Genomic DNA, 21,294 nt, shown 5'->3' with positions numbered 1-21,294 from the left:
GGATAACAGCTGATCCTTACTCAAATTCCAAAAACAACGCATCATTGTTTAGGCTACATGAGCCGTTTAACCAAGAAAAAATCGTCTGGTACTAGGAGTAACGGATGCATTCCCACTATGAAAACAGTCCACTAAAGTTTGTTCTAATTTAGGCGCTGTACCCAGCACATTGTCGTTTTCATGACTCACTTTAACAACTTGAGTCGAAATCATAGGCTAGATTCATTATGTCATTGTGGAACAAATGTCTCGTTACGAAAAAAGTTTTCTTTCCGGTAGCGATCTCATGCAAAGATACACTTTTTTATCACCGTATAACCAAATGTTCAAATAGAAAGCAGTGTTTCAAACGTGTAGATAATATGTGTAGTAAATTGATGAAATTATTCATTGTCTCTTCTGGTAAATAGGCGATGCAAAATATTCATCCATTTATAGTTTGTGGATGTCCGACATAAGACGTTTGTATATTTAAATAAGGTTTTGGCTTGTCGAGTTGATAAGGAATATGGATTTGTAACGTCTCACAGCTTTTCGGGCACGTTTTAGAATGACACAGATTTACATAAATGAGTTTCCTCAAAATACCCTTATTTAGCCGTTCAGAATATGTCCCAACTTGTTTACATCACTACTTTAAGGAACACTTTGACTAACTTTATAGGTATCCTGGTTGTCCAAGCAAATTGACTGTACTGTCAAATCATCACGTGTTGCATCATTGTGGAGAATGAATTGGCGGATCTCCTTATCGATGAAAACAGCCGCGACCCTCGATTTGTTGGATATCTTTTTTTTTGACTCACCTAAGTACAGCCTGGCCTATATCGAGCCGCGTTTTATGCATTACCGCAGGCCCATACATATAAAGCCACCTGTTCGAATCTTCAACGTCTTTTATATACTTACAAACATCTTTGTTTCGTACAGAATGAACTATCTTGCTTACAAAGTAAATCATATGCCCTAATTTTTGAATCCCTGACTTTTTAGTCGGAATAACATTGAGCTAAAATTTTATCATTCCGAGCATATATTAACAAGAGAAGTATCTCTCTTCTTACTTTGAGAAGGATTTATTTGCTATTTTTGATCAACGGCTCTTTAAAAGACACTTTTTAAAGACAGTTACAATACTTAAATACAAAATAAACGTTTTTTTAATTTAACGAACAGCTATTTAGTCTGAGTAAATTAGTTTCTCGCGTTTTAACTTATCCCTTTTGTATGTTGTATATAAACGGATGCCTCGATTTCAGGCGAGAAAAATCAGTACAGAGCAATTTTTTTCGAATTTAGCGTCTGGCTCAAAGAAAGAGTCTAACCTTACTAGAGCCGATGCACAAGTTGACAAGGAGACCTGAACAACAGGTTTCGAATCATGTGAATTATATGAAATGCATGCCCCTGTTCAGCACTCCATTAGACCGGACCACCTCAGCGGCATCACTTCCGTATTTTGCAGGCAAAACCTCGGGAAGGCGAAATTCTTTTACGAGAAAACGCTCAATTGTGCTCACAGTGCCTATTTAAATATTATCACATACTATGTGCGCCGTGACCCTGTAAGGAGTACACCTATTAAAAATCAATAAATTTTCCAGATGCTTCCGCTTATTACACGGACCAACTTTTACCTTACTTACTGGAATGCACGGCTTGACCAGCCGAAAATGCTAATCTTACTTTCCTATTTGCCACCTAGGCAGTATAATTGTCAACGGTTGAAAATGGCATAGGCAATTTGGTCATCGGTATCTTTCCCACAGATTCGCCAGGCTGAGTTGAATTTTCAAGCGTACAGACCTCACTACGCGGAGATAGTGAATGGGAATAAAATATTTATATTCTATGTAAGTGTCACGAAAGCTAAAAACCGCTAACGCTACCCCAAATCGACCGCCTAAATCCGAAACCTTTTAATAATTTCCAGCTATTTCTATTTCCCAATTTTTGACGCAACTCATGTAAGATAATGCGTCTCAAAGCTTAGGAACAGGAGGATCTTTTCGGTGGTGCACCCCCAACACCGTCACACCGTAGTTCAACAATACCTGCAGAACCGTGAGACGCAAGTATGGAAAGGAGGGTGCTAGGATCATATTGGCCTCTGCTGCATTCGATCCAGATGTCCTCAAGGACTTTCTGGCAAACTTTAATTTATGTGTGAAAAATCTATTTCAAGGATCAAGAGGAACGAGTGTGAAAGACGACACATTTATAGCTCCATTGTTGACAAAGCCACGTTTTTGGATATAAGAAGCACCTTTTTTCAACACTTCAAATAATCTAACGAAGACGCCATTCGCCGCAATGATGTGTTTTAGTCAGCACTCGAGCTATGAGACGCGCTTAGTTGAGACATTTTGAGATACAGAAGGTAGCGATTGTCGCTGACAGTCTCTGGCGTATCAAAGCTTCCGGTCGCGATTCGATCTGCAATAAGTATCGATCATGCTAAACAGCCTTCCTTAATGTTTGTCTAAGAAATAGCCATGTTTCTTCGCAGTGACGAAAGGCGCTACTATCTGTGATACTTATGAATAAAGGCAACCCGAAGGAGTCCTCCACCTAAAGGGCCAGTTGCTTATCCCAATTGCAGCAACCTACCTCTCGTAACATGTCATGCTTGTATCATTTCAAAAACAGCAGTCTTCTCTAGCGCGGCTTTCCATGTGTTTTTCTATTCACACCTTCTTTTAACATATTTGGCGTTCCCTTAGCAATCCGCATTAGTAACTGCATATAGAATTTGTCAACAAGTGTTTTTTTCTAGAGTGCATAAAAACGTAGTGGATCTACTTCAGTAAATTCATTAAAATCATTCTGGGCGTTGGTTCGACCTTCCTAGTAAAGGGTAGCTTCTAACGATAGCGTAAACCCACTTCTGGTTTTAGTAGTATCTCAATGGTCATTAGCAAAAAGATTATGAAACGACATCCGCTAATAAGCCTTTTTTTGTAACTTACTACAAGCCTGCATCATCTCCAGCTGGCATTGATAATTTTCGAGATATGAATACAACAAGGTAAATTCGGGTGCAAGGTAAATTCGGATTTGTAAAGATGCTAGAAATCAAAACTATGAAATACGCCCCGAGTATCTCCAAGCTGCAAAAAAGTAATCCAATACAGGGTAGACGAAATGTGGCCTTTTTAATTATCCTTTAAATCTAAGACATTATTAAAACAAAAACAAAGATTTTTACAAAATTTTTTTTCATGTAGTCAAAATGCCACTCCTGGCAGCCATGATTAATCAGTATAGCAATTATTCGCCATTATGAGATCTTCAACTTAGAATCTTATCAATTAATTAGTTATTTTCAGGACAGTCTTTCCTTAATTCGTAATTAACCTTTTAACTTTAACTTTTTTTTAACTTTTTAACTTTAAAATATTGCTTCCTATAAAAAAAAATCCCAGCGGAATTAAATGTTGAGCTAACGGCAGACCAAAAGCCGCAAAAATACAAAAATTCAAAACGACCGAAAGCCTCAAAATTGCAAAAAGTATCAGAATGATTCATGCTCAAAGCTAATCTAGAGGATTTAATTGGAAATTTGAATTTTTGTCTTTTAAACGGCACCTAATTTTTGTGCAAAAAATCCAGAATTAGCAGAAATTGATTTTCAGGTATTTGAATGAGATTTCGTATCTTTTAGATCTCCCTTTCGATCTTCAGGAATTATTTTCTGTTTTTTTGGATGCCGCGCGGAAGTTAGCAAAGACATAGACAGTCGATTTTAGGCGATAAGATGTTTATTCTGACGAAGGCTTGTCGAAGGTATTGTATTATATCTGCTCTTTATCCAAATTTCAAAAATGAACTCCTTGCTCCTACTATGATAAATTTTTGTTTTAGAAGCAACTAGTTTTCTTCTAGTGTCAGCTATAGCAAATTGAGAGATCTCCACTATGACAAACAAGACTATACGTCAATGTTTTTACTAACCTAAGAGGGATGTTAACATCAAATGAACGACCATTTAGTGAATACATTACCAAGAATGCAGAAGAATCTGCTGGCCGTAGCAATAAAAGACCTATGTAAGTCTTTAATAACAGCAATGCTTGCCCATGTTGACTTGAAGGTTGCTGCTTATGAGCCAATGGGTTACCATTTGTATAGGAACACCTCACAGAAAATCAACTAGGCGAGCTCGATCGTGTAAAGTCAGCCCATCTTAAACGCATCGTGGTCCTCCAGCGGGACACCGGAATTTTTATTTACTTGGTAAAAGACCGCTATATATTGAGGAAGCGAGTCGACGATCTGATCTAAAAGGGACGGAAGCCTATTGAAATGGCCTTTATGAGGTATCGTGTATACCATGCGAAACTCGCAATATCATTTAGCTTCTATTACAGAAGTTTCTACGTTATGTTCCATGCATATGTATGCGTTATTTACTAAAAATAAACGGGTTGAATAGAAGATAGCTATATAAGTAAGTATATTACCTTCGTTAGGGGCATTTAGATGTGCTATTCCACGCATTTGAGTAACGCGAAGATTGATAGTTAAAAAGTAGATTTATTGACTAAAAAACTTAATGATAAAAATTGACTAAAAAAGATTATACAATCTTTTTTTAGTTCTACTCTCCGATTGCGTGCTGGCAGTTGCATTTCTCAATCATCTGTGCACCACCGAGCATCGAAACGAATGTTGATTTACCTCGACTATGCAAGACTGGTTACCACTCTTTTTATGTGCAGTTATATTGGTACGACGTTTTTCGTGTTAGCCAAGCAGCAGTCACATGTCATACCTTTGCATGTATATCATCACCTCACCGTATGCTTTAATGCCTGGTTGTACCTACGACAGGGTAAGATTATTGTGTGTCGAGTAGTACTTTTTCTATTTCATTCAGAGTCAGCCGTACCACTCAATGCTGTAATGATAGAAAAAGGTAACAATTATTTATGAGAATGCAGATTTGAAAACCCCGTCCAAGAATACTTGACCAATAATCATCTAGATAGACCAATGTATATGGATTTCGCAAACTATACTTGCTTTATTCGCAGATAGGTTTTAGATTAAAAGCGACACAAACGTAATTAGTTAATGTGAAACACGGAACAAGACGACGGACTCTTTGTGGTCTATGCAATAGCTAAACGGATTCCTCCAACGTTTGCTATTTCAGATTGGATAAATATACTTATTTCCGGTACCCTTATCAGTATGTCAATTCACATAATAATGTATAGTTACTTCCTACAGGCAGCTTTTCCCTCGATGCGTCCTTACCTATGGTGGAAAAAATACTTGATACTTCTACATATAGTCCAGATCGTTGCAATTATTCTACAATTGGTCTCTATGTACTCATGAGGTGACCGTTGCGGCCCCCCCCAAGGGAGTTCTTATAAATGGTCAGTATGTGCTGTAAGCATAGTTGCTCATACTAAATACAGGTCATGAAGCAATATTACACTTTATGCCAATACCGCATTACTGCAAAAGCTTCATTTATGTGGTCAAAAATGTAAATCTATTGCCTTTGCCCGGTTATGAGCGACATGTTCTTATATATATGTACTTGACTTGGGCATTTATTTCACTAAATATGCAGCATTACCCAATAGAGAACATAAGCCTTACTGACATGCAGGGGCCAAAAATAATGGCTATAGGTTATTAACTATTTCAAATTTATTTTTTGATCGGTCGCTGACAGAGAAACCTAAAAGACCTGGTTCCTTATCATTCATCACGTTTTGGTGAAGCGCAAAAACACTACCGACTTCATACATGCTCAATATTTGAGTTCGTCTTCCATTAACTAACCCAAATCCACTTTCTTGTCTTTTTTTGATCAGGATTAGTGAATATATTTGTCATCTCCTCACTATTCGCGGTATTTTATATTAAAACATATCTTCGACCAGATGAGAAGCCTATCAAGGTTCAGTAAAATGCCAGCAGTTCTTAATTATAGATATATATATACAAAATATATTGATGGATGAAGAAACAACTTATTTATGCGAATAAATCTTGAGATATTTTGCTTAACCATTTTAGATAATGATATGATCCCAAACACAATAACCGAAGACTTGATAAAGGTACTGCTTTTTGTTTGGTTACTGATAAATTGTAGCCAAGTGAACAATAAAATATATAGTTCACTCTTAGTATCAATGACTCTATGCAGTTACTGATTGCAAGGAATGCAACGAGAAGCTTAGTTCGATCAGACAAGTCACCAAAGATTCTTTTAAACAAATTTGAACAGAAAACTCTTTCTGTTTGTGAACATTATATGGTGACATGAAGCATATCCTCTCAGCTGTTTAAAAATGTTCTTAAAGCCACTTGGTTTGCTTCAGTGCTGAGATAAGGTACGGCTTTTCAAGCCGTACCTTATCTCAGCACTGAAGGAAGCTTGTTCGAAGCGAGTGCCACTGAATGAGACGGTCCATGTCTAATGTACACTGTACGATCGTTTGAAATCGTTGTATTAACATTTCTGTCAGCTTCTAACTTCATGGTGGGACTTAAGTAAAAGGTTTAAGTTAGCGTTTCATGAGTCAATAGCTTTCCTATTGTGCATATTTGTGACAGAACTGTCACAAGAGATTTTATATTTCCAATACAGATCTAAACCCTCTAAGTACAGTGAAGTTCAGTCCATCTTATCTTATTTCAATGTCGTTGGTAAACGACCATCAAACAACGTGCGGATATAATTTATAAGTTGGCAAACTTTGATACGCATTGATTTGTTAAATAAAAAAAAAAAGGATCTAACCAGTAATCAACTGATGCAAACGACTACATGGTCAAACATGTTCGAAATTTGAGTACAGAGAACCCTCTTTTTCAAAAATGGTTATGGGTGATCAAAGCTAAATAATCCTTAGTAACTTTACCTAAAGCAGATTACAGTCAACGCGTGGTAGTATAATTTAAATGAGAGCTAAAACCGTATCTCATTTAAAAAAAGTAATGCTGTGTGTTTGGTGGAACCGTAAGGAATACTCTCTTGTGAGCAAACAACAGAACCGTTAGCTAAGTATTACTAATAGCCCGACCGTTCCGAAAACCACCCAGTTATCGTATATGAAAGAGAAGTGATATTTCATTATGATAACATCCGGCTTTACAAAATTTTATTGACTTGCGAAACATTGTCCAGCTTTCGTGTTTCGTTTCACTTAGCTTACAATCCTGGTTATCGCTGCTTCCGACTGCCACCTGTTCCGATCCTTGCAAAATATCCTTAATAGACGACATTTACCATCTATATTTTAACTGTGAAAACATGCTGACCAGTTTACCGCAAATATAGTGATATTTATAAAAATGAATTTGCCTGAAAGATAAACTAGGTACATCGTTAATAACCGGCAGTGCATTATTGACTGAAGATCAGACGAAAAATTGTTTTGATACAAAATTATATGAACCTCCAGTGTAAACTAATGGCACAACGCAATGTCTTTCTACTATTTAATATTCTGATAGACAAATAGTTTCCTGAATATCGAATACTAGAATCAAGCGTTGATGCTTGACAATTCAGAGAATTCATAAGAGCACTCTTTCATTAGTCATACTGTCGTTCGTAGCGCTGACAACAATTTAGGGTTGTCCATTACAAAAAGTTGAAATGACTTTATCGTCAACGATTGCGCGTACTAACATCATAGAGCGTTCATCATTAATTACAGATGAATATGACAATCAAGTCATTATTCAGTCTTATTACATTAAGGACAATTCACGAAGCCTATACGTATATGTTTTCGGTTTATTTTTTGAAATGTTTGTTTATTATAGCTAAAACATAATAACAGCTCACAGGGAGCCACGTCCTTGCACGAATAGATATTCGAAAGCACATATAGCATCCATCAGCTGACGATGGCACCGAAACAAGAAAACCAACCTCGGTAATAAAACTAATGTTGAAACGGCTTTAGAGCTTAAACAGGCCGTGTTTAGCTGACTCCTCGCGAATCTGAAATTGTGCATCAAATAATTCAATTGTCCATCAAACAAACGAATGAAAGCAGCCTTCACCTTATACATGGAAGAAACATTTTGTTTTTTACGAATACTGAAACATTTTAGATCAGACACATTTAGAGGTCGTCTAAAATTTGTACTACATTCATCAAAAAAAAAAGACTTAAGTAAAAACGTTCCAAGTGCGCTTCCAGTGGTTACCAATAAATAAAACAATGACCTCGTTTCTGTTTAGAAAACAAAGCGGATTGATATATAATGAAAATCTAGTTACCTCTTTCGGCGCCTCGTCTAACGAGACGGCCTTTTTGAATTCCCTCGCTGCGATTGGATCTATCGGCTTTGGACGTTGTGTTTCATGCACTCGAGGCGCAGAAAAGTAGCCAAGATGGGGCCTTTCAATGCCCAGATTATCAAATACACACTTGTCCATGATTGCTTCCGTTTTGCGACAGCTTAAAATGAGAACAATAAAAAAAATGTATATAAGAAACGAATGGTTTAGTTACGATTACACTTCTACAAAAGCACATGTTTCCAATATTACGTGTATAGCCTACATTGTGTATATACCCCTGCCGTAATACCAACTTCACAACTGCGCTAGAATGCTAGAATCCTCTGCATCAGTATAGCGGCGTGTACCTAATGTTATAGTAGAAGCTTTAAACCATTCAACAAAACGACAATATATGCTACACCTCTAATTCATCCTTAGCGATCGGAAGTTATTCGGATTGTAGATTCGGACATAAGTATTATATCGGATACATAATATATCAGAGTATACTATAACAGATTATATAGTAACAATACATACGTCGTGCATGAGCGCAAATATGCTTTCCTGAGAAATAAAGTGCCTGGTTAGAGCTAAAGTGGGCAAAACATACAAAGGCTTGCGCAATGTAGTCGTACCAGAAAGCCATAAGATGGACTAGAACTTTTAGCACATAGTTATTAATCGATTAATGGTAGGTGGCTTAATTCTATGGTTGAATAGTAACAATGAAAACTTCTTTTTCGCACAAGCTACATAGTATATATTGTTCGCGGAACCTAACGCTGCGATTTCTCTTTTGTCTCTACGTCAGCATGTTACGTAACCCATTAACAGCACCAGTATTACATTAACTTAGATTTAACGTTGACTGTGTGCATGAATATATCTTCCGTGTTCATATTTGGAACGATTTTCGTTGATCCCTATAGTAAGCGTAGTATTGCAAACACCAAAATCTACATGATATATATGTATCGTATGATAGATAAGCAAAAGCATAAGAAGTAGCATCAGACTGTTATTACTTACAATCGGGGGTGCATATCGTAGGAGCGCCATTCCAAACAGTTAGCGTGCTCCTTCACCTGAAACAATTATATACATACGTAGCATCGCATCATTATTGTATGTGTAATTTTGTCTATTATAGCACTGACAGATCTAGATTAGTCAGTCGTGAGTATAATAGAAAGACATGTAAGTAAGTAAATCACTCGAGTAAAGGAATCAAGCCTCGTCTATAATAAAGTTTGTAGAAAAATCTAGAGTGGTAAATAAAGTCTAACTAGGAACATTGATAAGGTTTTAAAACCCTGTCAAACAAGTCCCATTGCTCGGATTAAAAGCAATTATTAGACTTAATTCTAGATTATTGAGTGTAATATTGAATTGCAAAATCGTTGGCTACAAGTGTCCCATCTACAGCTTCTGCAACTGCACTTTTGCATTCGAAACAAGGATCTGCGGTCTTCCTAATGTGTTTCACCACCTAGCTCTTGTAAATCTTTTATCTATACTTCCATAGGGGTTATGCTTGAATTGTATGGACACTAATAATCAACGCTCTACCATAGTATATCTCTTCGCCTAATGTGTATTTTCTGACCTCTTGAGCGCAGTGCTTCTTTAGTTGCTGAAGAAACCTTAATCCACAGGCAGTAACTGCACGACCTTCAGCGAGACACTTCCGCGGATCCACGGTCTCCAGACGACACAGCATGAACTCCTAAAGCAGCATACAGAGGACGAGCTAGCTGTTGTTATTTAAACTATTGTAGCTAAAAAAACTATAACATTTTTATTTAAGTAGTGTCCCCAGTGAGCGTAGTACTGCTCTTCGTTGTATGTAGATCTATACAACCATTACCGGCTTAAATAACGCAATATAACTGCTAGGCCGCATAAATTGTACCTTACAGCCAACAGCATTGTATGTGATTGTGGCCTCTTCTTATATGAACGAATTAGAAAATTAAGGAGTATCTAGTCTTTAACGTTTCAAACAAGTTATATAAAACGTAATATTTGCACTTCGCGTTTAAGGAGAGCCTTTGTAATTAGTAAAAATATGCATGATAAGAATTTTTAAAAATTTTTATTCGTCGTCTAGCCGATCTTCAACGCTTTGTGCCCGAATGTATATTTTCGTTACGACAAAATCCGTGGTGGTTTATTTGTTTTTGAAAGCCATGTTTTATTGTCTAAAGGTTTTAATTAGTTCACCGGCATTTTCGTTTGCTGTAAATTCAAATAACAATATTATGCAGCACTAATGTTAACCTGTTCGACAATAACTGAATCAGCCCCGCGTTGTAGGATTAGCCAGTACTCCTAACTAATCAACTTAAACTTTTACAGATGCCTGTACAAAAAGCTCACAAGCAAATATCTATTCTAAATACTTTTTAATTAGGTTAACCGAGGCTACTGCTGTCTACATTTATGTGTAGGAACAAGAGCACGAGTGGTACTGTTTCGAAATGATTACAATTGTTGAAGAACTCATTTTCCGCCAACTAACCTTGCTAAGTTCATCGCATGCGCGACCCAGCAACTGCCCTGTCGCATGAAGTGTTGGTGCTCCGACTTTAATCTCATCAACGGTAAGCTCCTCGTCATTGGGAAATTTGTAGTCCTTTGTGTACACCATTTTTTTTTTACACAAAAGCAACTAATAAGAATCACCAACAACGCACAGATTGTGAACTACAGCAGATGTATATATATTGATATTACCTCTAACTACCAATACTTGCCCTACAGCTGTGAGTCAAATTATCGTCTGCTGTAGTGTTTATCAATATTACATTCTCGGGTCAAGCCAAACAAAACTACGCCAGTTAATCGCTCTATGTTAACATAGCAATACTCGGATGTCGTCCAGAGTTCTAGCTTATCAAACTATACTTAGAACGCGCCTATAAGACACTGCAACGATGGTACAGCTATAAACTCAGCCATTTGATCTTGAACAACTCTGGGTCAAATATAGAGATAGTGCGCTTTGGGAAAGTACAATTGAGCGAGGGCTAGCGGTCAAAACAGAATTCCCAGTTGGCAAAAAGAACACTCCAAAGTAGATATTCAATTTGTGAACAAAAGAGGACCAGATAAGTTTATTCTATAGAGCGGGAAAATTACCCTTTCTTAAAATGGTGTTGGATTATGTCAGATTTTAACTCGTCGTCATAATCTTAGTGTTTGACTACATATAAAGGCCTGTAGGAATTTAAAGTGGAATTTCTCGGTAAGTTCAGAATGTTTGTTGTCGATATGGTATATAATTCCATCAATATAATAGGAAAGACCTATATGCGTTGATCGACGTCTTCTCCACGAAACAGGCATTTGCATCATTAGATAGAGCTCATTGCTCCTATTAGAACATTAGATTACACCTTTGCTTAATTATGATAACCCATTGTAGATATAGGTTGAAGCAAAATGACCCGTCAATCACCGAAATAAATAAGTGCTACGGCAACACACGGGCAAATGGATGGCACAAAATATATGATCTCCTTTATTGCATGTTTTATAATTTATGAAATTCACTGAAGCTTCGACTACAGTGGCCCATGCAATAAAGTTAGTCTCATCATGCGATGGTTAGCGAGGTTTGCCGCCTATTACGTGACCACTTAAACTACTTATATTAATGAAACAGTTGCGGACGCAATATCTGCAATAAAGAAATCTTTGCGTTCTTACTGATAACTTTGCAAACAACCAATTAGGAAGTAGTTACTGTAGAGACTAGCTTTATTATCGTACATAAATGTTTGAAAAAGCGCAATTTTTTTAGAGAAAATACTTTTTAGTAGTATATCAGATGCACACTGAGTATGTGTAACGAGGGTCTTCTACGAATGCATGCTCGTTCACTAAACCGCCTAACGCATTTTACTTGTTTCTCGAAGTACTGTCATAATGTTACCTAAAATCAAACCTATTGTTGCACTTGTTATTTCTATTGGTACTGCTGCCTTTCATCTAAGATGTCGTTGGAAAGCGGTCGGTCTATTGAGGCGGAGCAGTTGACCTGCGTCGAGGCCATCGGGCGAACAACCTTGTACGCGATCTCTACAGCCGCCATCACCGTTTGTGTGGTGAATAACGGCCGACAGGTATATGGGAATGGCGACGAAGGATGGGCCTACGCCGCATTACGTTTTTAAATCAAACTAATTTTAGTTCAGTGGACAGTTTTTGGACGACATGTTGTCGTTTAAACTGTTCACACACACTCAGCCCTACAACTTGCAAAATAATGTAGTACCCAGCTTAGCAGCTATATGTCGATTGCGTTTCCGCTGTAGTAGTAGTAGATGAAAGGATAACAAGGTTGGTATGAAAAGTCAGTTTCGTTTATATCGTGTATTGAAATTTGGACATTCGCGCATAACATTTTCAGGACCATCTTTTTCACAAAAACAGAAAATTTTTATAGTAAGTAGATCATGTACAAGTCACAAATCTATTGGCAATATGTTTCTTTAAGGTGAATAAAGGGCATAGAAATGTAAAAACGAAGAACTAATTTTAAGCCTATTTAAGATGCTTTTGCACGAAATATGACCGGCTTGACCTGATATAAAAGAGAAATGTCTTCTAGAACACGGAAAAAAATGCTACCTACAGTCCAGCAATGGCGGAAAACCCTCTAGCATAGGATGCGTGGCTTCGAGGCTGAATGCACGTGCTTCATAACTCCTGTGGCAGTGTCCTAAGACTCTGAAAAGCCGAAAGTTGGGAGATACTGCTAGCCGAAATTTTCCTGTAGTGAAGCCGACGAACCTGTTCCTAACTTCAACAAAGTTAAGAGGGTAGAATTGTTAAACTCCTAAGAAGTCAACCAAAAAAAAGGAAAACAGTTTTTATTTTCATTATTAACACCTACCTACCCCTAACAGTGTTCATTGAGTGCTTAGTCTTGCATCGTAATTTGAAAGTGTTACGGCATAAAAAATTTGAATATCATTAAGACGTTTGCCGAATGTCGTAGTTTTCTAGGCCATTGTATTCAGTACAATGTAGGTATATGACGCTTACATACACATACTAGACTGACATAAGCCAATTTCGCGAACTTTGAAATCGAATAGCTTTTGAACCATTATCAATTCTGCTGGTAAATATTCCAGTCTTCCAAATACTTGGTCGATTTCTGTTCAAAAAGAAAACCATCTTTTAGTCTTGAAAATCAGCGCTCGGTGGTCAAGATTTTGCCTCTCGAAGACCACAACGCTGCGAAACTTCATTGAAAACTGATATAGATATTAGGCAAGAAGGCCTTAAACGACAACAATACGTATATGGTGCAAACGTTTTAAAAACGAAGATTGGAGTGTTGAAAGACAACGAGTGATCAGATGCCGGGATCCGAAGGACAAGAACGTATAGCAATCGAGGAGGATTTCACGAACGCAAAGTTTCCAGTCTAAGGTCTCTGTCGGTTAAAACTGGCATTTCACTTGAAGCGTATTACAAAATTATGGGTCCTTCGTGAATTGACTCTCGAAATACGTGTAGTGCCTTCCGTGTGCATTTCACGGAATTTCAATTAGCGAAAACCCGTCTGGAGCATATAATCGCCATGTACCAGACATAATTTAATATCTATTGCCAGCCGAAGAAGGACCACGCAATACAATAACGTTGCTTGGGAAAGAATTCGAGTTCAGTGATAGTGTCAAGCGGGTTCAACGTAAGGGTCAAGAGACTCATGGATTGTTGGCATGGCAATCGAAAACATGCAACCTGGGTACTTAATGACAACGTCAGACCGCATCGAGGTTCTTAAATTGCTTCCCAGATGAACACAAGAATACCCAATGTTGGCTTTGATCTATTTCCCAATATTAGCCCATGTGATTATGGGACCTTCCATATTCTAAAAGGCCCAGTGGGAGATAAGTGTACCCCATTATTGGTTTACTTAGAGAAGTCATACATAGAGCAATTCTATATATGATGCGAACGATAGGTTTGTGGCTCCCCATAAGCTACCAGAGCGCTGAGGCAAGTGTGCAGAAAATAACAAGGACTAGTCGAAGAAGTTCAAAAGTTAATCGACCTCGAAGCTCGGCGGATTCGCTTGTAACAACCTAACATATTTTACCCATTATCGGTTATGTAAAATATAGTAGAAGTTTGAATTGGATCAGAAAAACTGCGTTTTCTATCTTTTTTTTGCAGATACTTAAACTTCCACGTGGCGGATGGGTCCTTCCAACGGGTTGCGCCTTGATCGCTGCAGCCTTTGTGGCTAAATGGAAAATGAATAGTTATGTAGAGATTCTCCGACAGCAAAAAGCCGCCCGCCTCCTAACCAAATAACAGATCTGAATATAAGCCTATCTTTATTCGATATTAATCCAATCTTAGTATTTAGAACTATTTGGCACGTCATTTTCCTCCCGCATCGAGCCAGAATAGCGAAAACTATTGTATGAATAAAAGATTTTTTTTGGATCTTTTTCTTGAACGTGATTACGAAACGTTCGCCAGATAGTGAGGGTTAGATAGAAAACCTTCTGCATCAAGTTGTAATTAGCCTTGAATAAGTATAACTCACTATGAAGTTGACGCGGTTACCTTCAAGATGGACGTTCAGGCCCACGGCCTTGATATTAGTGCCGTGTAGCCTCTTGTTCGGTATGTTACCCGTAGTTGCCGAAACCTCTTCAAATGAATTCGTTGGGGGCAATTCGCCAACCGAAGCCCGGGCTACTTCGTTCTTCGCAAAAGGACACACGAATAACTGGGCAGTGCTCGTATGCACTTCCCGGTTCTGGTTTAATTATAGACACGTGGCCAATGTGCTATCAATCTATCGAAGCGTCAAGCGTCTTGGTATTCCTGACTCACGTATCATATTAATGTTAGGTGAGCTCGTAAATGAACAATTTGAAACTTGGAAACAGAGTTATATATTTGGCATGTTACTTGTGCAGTGATTTTTACAAATTTAAACGCACATACATTACTCCATAGTAATAACATATATTAACCGTTTTTTTTTGGGAGGTATGAGGTCTTAGATAGAGGTGATCTTTATTTCGTTCAGGTATCTGCTTAGCGTTGTTTGGTGTTGAAAAGGCCAACAACTTTAACTAGAAATTTGTCGTTGTAATTTTGTCGTCTGCTTTTGGCCTTTAGCCGATGACATGGCGTGCAATTCTCGTAATCCCACACCTGCAACAATTTTTAACCATCGACAACAGCATATGAACGTGTATGGAGATGATGTTGAGGTCGACTATAGAAACTATGACGTAACAGTGGAGAGCTTCATTCGACTGCTCACCGGACGGGTGCCGGAAAACACACCAACTGCTAAGCGACTTCTCACGGATGAGGTTTGTTGCCGAAAATATATTTATAAGTCATCGTTGATACGCTCATGGAAGCTATCAGGCTGAGATTATACTCTATCTTTACGATTGTTATACCAAGGTAGGCTTACCCATGCTCCATAAAGCAGATTTTTGTTCGGTTTCTGATATCAACGTATATTTCTCATAGTGGTAGCTTCTGTGTATGAAGTTTTTAACATCCTCTCCTAGTGAATATTAAGGTCCGATTCAAGCTTCCACTGTTTTATATTCTTTTCTAGTTATTAAAACCTTTGAATAATTTCTAAGCGAGTAAATGTTAATCAATATAAGCCATTAATTTTAATTGAGAATCTGTATACCAGACGCTAAGTAGTCTTTCTCTTCTTGAATTTTCGTAACTTATTTATTAATAAGAAAGGTTTGCATGAGTGACTTGATCGACTTGACAGTTAACCGATTTGTCTGTTCAAAGGACGGCTCCTAAGTAAAGGCCAGGCCAATATACATATTTACCTCAATTTAGTATCCAACGTCGGAATGTCTCCTTAGGAAGAGTGAACACATTTATGCCAATCTTAAAATCAATGTAGTATAATTATTCTGTTAACTAAGGGGGTTTTGTTTTTAAATGCATTATAGTGTTTTTGTAACGCTTACAGCATTCCAACATACTAGTATATATGACGGGGCACGGCGGTGAAGGGTTCCTAAAGTTTCAAGATAGTAAGGAATTGACGAGCGTTGAGTTGGCGGATGCCTTTGAGCAAATGTGGCAGATGCGCAGATATCACGAGGTAGGACCCACGATTTGCCCTTTCTTTTAGTAGGTGGGCACGATAATTAGATATAACCAAACATAAAATTTAAATTTCCATACGTCTAATATTCTCATCTATATTCATATTTATAATGTGAATTGCGAGAAGATCAATTTATTTGAAGTTAATCTCCATCGTAAAAGGCAATGGGACTCTTCACAAAGCAAATCTTCTTATGCTAACAAAGAATATTACGGTGAGGTTAACGAAGCTGAACAAATTCTTGTACAAGATATTCTTTCCTGTTATGTCCTCTGCTGGGACAAATTGTTGAATGCCATGCCTCTCTCTTTTTGGTTTTTAACTTTGTGTACTGTTTGCTCAATTTTCCTAAATTAGATTCTATTCATTGTGGATTCGTGTCATTCGGAGTCGATGTTCCTACCTTTCTATTCGCCCAACATTTTGGCTGTCTCATCGTCACGTGTTGACGAGGATAGTCTGTCGCATCATGGTGATCCCCGTATTGGTGTCTACGTTATTGATCGATACACCTACTACGTCCTCCAGTTTCTTGAACGAATCAGTCCGGACAGTTCAGCTACTATCGATGACTTCTTTAAGGTAGGTTTTAGCAATCTGCTATGTAGCTATTAACTATACCATACTCCAAGTTGAAAATTCAACCTTTAGCTACATGAATAAAATATTGCAAATATTTTAAGCATTTTTAACACTTTCTGCTGAGTTGGCTGCACCTACCCAGTTTCTTTCTGAAAGGATATACCATTTCAAATACTAGAGCAAGCTTCTTCGTCGAAGTTCCTATTTTTTTTTCTTACATAGACTTTTTTCATAGAGGTCGTATAGTATGAAAGAAGATGCTACGATAGGTACATAATAAAATTAAGAATAAATCAAGGAGAGATTGACTCGAAGATCAGACACGTACAGCCTGGAAATCAAGCCCATTATTATTTTTTTACTATGACGTTTGTATTATTACAATCTATAATATAACTATTAATAATAACTATAATATAACTATTATGTTATTTTTATATATATTATATATTATATAGAACAGTGTACACGAAATTAGTCTACTCGTGCAATAAACAATACCGTTTGTAAATAATTAGGGCACTATAAAAAATTTCGTTCTTAAGCGATAAAAGATTTCGTGCATGATACTTTTAAATGCAGTTCTCCTGATTATAAGAATGATAAAATATCTATTTATTTATCAGTATTATATTTGTTTCGTATTGTAATGTTACAAGTTATAGTTACTTTTTACTTCATATATTTCTACTAAAAAGACACGTTAATTTTCAACAAACACCGAACTAAATTTCTCACTTTGGCTAAAGTGAATATCTCTGCGTTCCTTTTGTTCGAATGTTATAAAAAATCTTGATATTTTCTAAAATCTAATACAATATGGTTAAATGCAAGTATGAAACGAATACATTTGATCGTTCGCTGAAACGGGCATTAAAGTTGATTTGAGTAAATCTTGGCCACATAATAGAAACTCACAAAATCGCCTAATTAGAGATTCTTACATTTTTTTTTTATTTTATATTTTTAATTTATACCAGGTGTGCCCAAAGAGTCAGTGCCTTTCGACAGTTGCGACTCGTAAGAATCTTTTCCGTCGCGAAATTAAAGAAACACCATTAGTCGACTTCTTCAGTGGTGTAAGAAACATTGAGTTAACCAGGGATCTTATCGAATTGCCTGAAGTCTCATTGAACATCTAAATGCTAAAGGGCCAGACTGCATGTGAACGTCATATCGCGGAACCTTCATTTCATTTACTCCAGTGGCCCCATATAAGCAGGAATGTGCTGAGCATAAACAGTTGTATATTCAATAAATAATAAAAATAAAAAGCGATGAATATTTTATCGACGAGGGTTGCTTTAGACAAATGTGTTTGTTACATAATAGTGTGCAGTTACGTGAAATATTGAAATAGTATGCAATTAGTTGGCGAAATTTTGGATCATAAGGGACACAATGTATTAGCAATGTTAAATAATTGGCCAAGGCTAAGATAAACTGAAAAGTCTAACAGAGAGGCCGCAAGATGTTAATAAGTGTAAGCTATTAAACGGGAAATTTCGGAAAGAGATTTACAAGAGCAAAAATAATCGCTGGGAACTGTTCTATGCAAAACTGGAGTCGAAACGGTCGGAAAACGAGTATCGTATCATGCGGGATAAGATAGAACGTGTACAGCCATCACTTCCAGCAGAGGAAATACAAAGACTCATAGCCACACTGTTTCTCGACAGATTTGCTCCCGCCCAGTTGTTTTTGAGGCGTATATGAGTTTCGACTTTCCTCTAATGGCCATCGGCTAGGTGAAAAGCATGAATAAAATCAGCAGAAGGATTAAATCATGAACGTATAAGGCCCTAACGCAGTCCCTACAGAGGCCGTGCTATTGTTAATCAGGGACCGCACCTAAACCATCTAGCGGATGGTAGCTGAAATGCTTCTGGTAAGCAAATTGCTTACAATCTAAGAAATTGCACGTCCTGCGTGGTCTGAAAACACAAGATCTAAGGGATTCACCGGGGTTTCGTTGGCTTACTGACTAATAAGCATGATGCCCGTGCTGGCAAAAGCCGCAGAATACATAATTGCAAGCTAGGAGGGAATACGACGCCATGAACGCATTCTCAAGCGATCAGTACGATTTTGGAAAAGATTACGCACACTACTATCAAAAAGGTTCTGAAGATCAGTGACTGAATGGCACACGACGCGTCCATTTCGTCGCAAAACGGGCGGCCCTGGCTGCTACCGACCTTCGGAGTTTGCTTTTAACAAGCTTAAAAAGCCTTAGACAGAAGAAGACACCTTCTGGAGTTTGTGGTGGGTAGCATCCCCATACGCCAATCCGATACTGGGAAAGACAACTATAAATAAGTTGACTCATAAGCTTCTGGATAGAATGCAGGGCATTATAGCCCCCAGCATTTTACGAGAAAACCGTACCGCAGCTACGTATTCGCATTGAGTCTAGAGCATAAAATCCTGCGGGACCTTAGAGTTATCGAGCTATTGAAAATGCAAACGAACCCAATCACGCCAAGGAAAATTGCCTGCGACAAAACCGGAGAGAAATAATCGCAACGGTAGACCTCGATCTAATCAAGAGAACTCGAAGTTTAAGCGAGATCCCTAATTTCTAATTTAGGCGAATGGTCCGGATGGGGGGAGTATTAGCCTACTCCCTAATTCAGTTGCTTACTTAAAAAGGTACTTAATAAATATAAAAAAAAAGGTTTCATTATGAAAAAATTGGGACTAGGTAAAATGTTTACTAGATAAAAAGCGAAATTTTTTACCGTTTTTATTCATTCTAGTGTAATAGGTGAAACCGGCGAAGAGAATAGGTCTATATACACAGTAGCACGTTAAAAACAAAAGCACTATGGAGTATGTGAGATTTAAATGAGGTGCTATTTTTTAAGTGAAGACTGACGTACTTGGCTTGTCAATGATATTCTATTAATTATACTACTAAAACTTGTATCTATCTGTTCGTTGGTTTCGTTGTTGAATCCAAGTGAACCCCGTAAAGTGGATAGCACTGGATGGTTAAAAATTTCTAGTCGTATACGTAGAGAAGATTAACCGCGGCGAAATACATGTTATTTATTAGACTGTTTGAATTAACAAAGTTCAGTCACGGTAATGGGATAACCGGAGTGAGGTAATGAAATTGGCGAGACATAATCTTAAGTTACTTGCCACGGGGTAACCTTAATCTATAATATATATTTAACTAAATGTCGAGCGAATCAAATCTCTGTTTTGCTGTTCACTGTACGGTCTCTTTGCGAAATCGAATATTTTGGTGCTGTTTGTTCAGATTTTTTATACATGATTATAGAAAAGTTATGAAAGCTGATATGTGTTAAGATTTGGTGAAGTCTATTTTAAAAATATTTTAATATAATATATGATATATATATATATATATATATATATATATATATATATATATATGGGTCTATGAAGAGAGAGCATTTCTTAAAACTAGTCAAAAGCTTTTACCAGGAGCTGAATCAAAATGCCATCGAATTCGAAAATGCCCTTTGAAGGATAACAGCCTTATAAAGAAGAAATTGTTGCTATCAATTGGTAGATCTCGATAAGCCGAGCACATTACTAAATGCAATACACTAACTAAAATTGATATTTCGGTCCGAGAGTGTGAGATAAAAACTTATATATCATATGTATTTTTGCCCACATGGCACTGAGGTGAAATTCTGTTCTGAGGAATTGGTTCCGAGGTTTTTGGCGCGAAGTTCTCATACAGTCAATGGGAAAATTAAAGTGGCTGACATAGCGAACATTTTGATCAGGTAATTTATTTCGGGAATATTCTCTGAGAGATTTCCTTACAGAACTACACAAATACATTTTTTATATGCAAGGTACTTTTTTCTTGATGCCAACTGATACATTTCATCTCCTCATACCTAAAATTGATATTTTAACATGAAAATGGCCCAAGACTAAATATGGCAACTATTTCACGTATGTGACATTTGAATAATCATTTATTACATAGCCTACATATGCGGGGTTGTTTTGGTACCAATTGAAGTTTTTCGATGAGCTGAATGGAAATGTAATTTACATTTATATCTTCTCTCTACATCTCTTTACATCTATATTTTATCTCAGTTTTAATGCCAAAGATGCCATTTGAAGGGTAAAATTTTATTAAAGGGTTAATTCGCGCGATTAACCGATAGGATCGTAGACTTGAGTAAAAATGCTGTACATGTCTTTATACTTAAGATAATTTGGAGTAAAAAGTGCAAAAAATGCAATTGTTCGTATTTGTTTACCTATGTAACACCTAGATATAAATAAGTTCCCAGGTAGTTTT

The 21,294-nt window shown here is 37.2% G+C and overlaps 2 protein-coding genes across 3 annotated transcripts; one reads left to right on the top strand and one right to left on the bottom strand.

The window, feature by feature from the left end:
• Nucleotides 1-7,746: 7,746 nt before the first annotated feature.
• On the bottom strand, nt 7,747-11,063 carry ND-19 (NADH dehydrogenase [ubiquinone] 1 alpha subcomplex subunit 8). The gene is made up of 5 exons (XM_022836131.2): nt 10,794-11,063; nt 9,879-9,998; nt 9,302-9,357; nt 8,264-8,444; nt 7,747-7,981 (listed from the first exon to the last, which is right to left on the bottom strand). The coding sequence occupies exons 1-5, from the start codon at nt 10,920-10,922 to the stop codon at nt 7,940-7,942; spliced, it is 528 nt and encodes a 175-aa protein (XP_022691866.1). The 5' UTR covers nt 10,923-11,063; the 3' UTR covers nt 7,747-7,939.
• Nucleotides 11,064-11,359: 296 nt separating this feature from the next.
• On the top strand, nt 11,360-18,283 carry PIG-K (Phosphatidylinositol glycan anchor biosynthesis class K). 2 transcript variants are annotated; one of them, XM_022836129.2, is made up of 8 exons: nt 11,360-11,519; nt 12,271-12,399; nt 12,888-13,098; nt 14,471-15,160; nt 15,434-15,633; nt 16,272-16,406; nt 16,770-16,994; nt 17,975-18,283. In XM_022836129.2, exons 4-8 carry the CDS (start codon nt 14,851-14,853, stop codon nt 18,134-18,136), a joined length of 1,032 nt encoding a protein of 343 aa, XP_022691864.1. In that variant the 5' UTR covers nt 11,360-11,519; nt 12,271-12,399; nt 12,888-13,098; nt 14,471-14,850; the 3' UTR covers nt 18,137-18,283. The 2 variants fall into 2 exon arrangements, with proteins under 2 accessions (XP_022691864.1, XP_022691863.1); XM_022836128.2 differs by lacking the exon at nt 12,888-13,098.
• The last annotated feature ends 3,011 nt before the right edge of the window (nt 18,284-21,294 follow it).

This window comes from Varroa jacobsoni, unplaced genomic scaffold, assembly GCF_002532875.2.
Source record: "Varroa jacobsoni isolate VJ856 unplaced genomic scaffold, vjacob_1.0 scaffold_628, whole genome shotgun sequence".
NCBI lineage: Eukaryota > Metazoa > Arthropoda > Arachnida > Mesostigmata > Varroidae > Varroa > Varroa jacobsoni.
The sequence above is the reverse complement of the archived record's forward strand: the minus strand, read 5'-3'. Positions and strand labels throughout refer to the sequence as shown.

Bases quoted from the DNA above. Each gene is read 5' to 3' on its own strand.
- PIG-K (XM_022836128.2), top strand. From the start codon at position 14,851: ATGAAGTTGACGCGGTTACCTTCAAGATGGACGTTCAGGCCCACGGCC. The intron at 15,634-16,271 runs GTTTGTTGCCGA...TAACGCTTACAG, and splicing joins AGCGACTTCTCACGGATGAG to CATTCCAACATACTAGTATA. The intron at 16,407-16,769 runs GTAGGACCCACG...TTCCTAAATTAG, and splicing joins AGATGCGCAGATATCACGAG to ATTCTATTCATTGTGGATTC.
- ND-19 (XM_022836131.2), bottom strand. From the start codon at position 10,922: ATGGTGTACACAAAGGACTACAAATTTCCCAATGACGAGGAGCTTACC. The intron at 9,999-10,793 runs GTTAGTTGGCGG...ATGCTGCTTTAG, and splicing joins CATGCGATGAACTTAGCAAG to GAGTTCATGCTGTGTCGTCT. The intron at 8,445-9,301 runs GTAAGTAATAAC...TCTCATTTTAAG, and splicing joins TACGATATGCACCCCCGATT to CTGTCGCAAAACGGAAGCAA.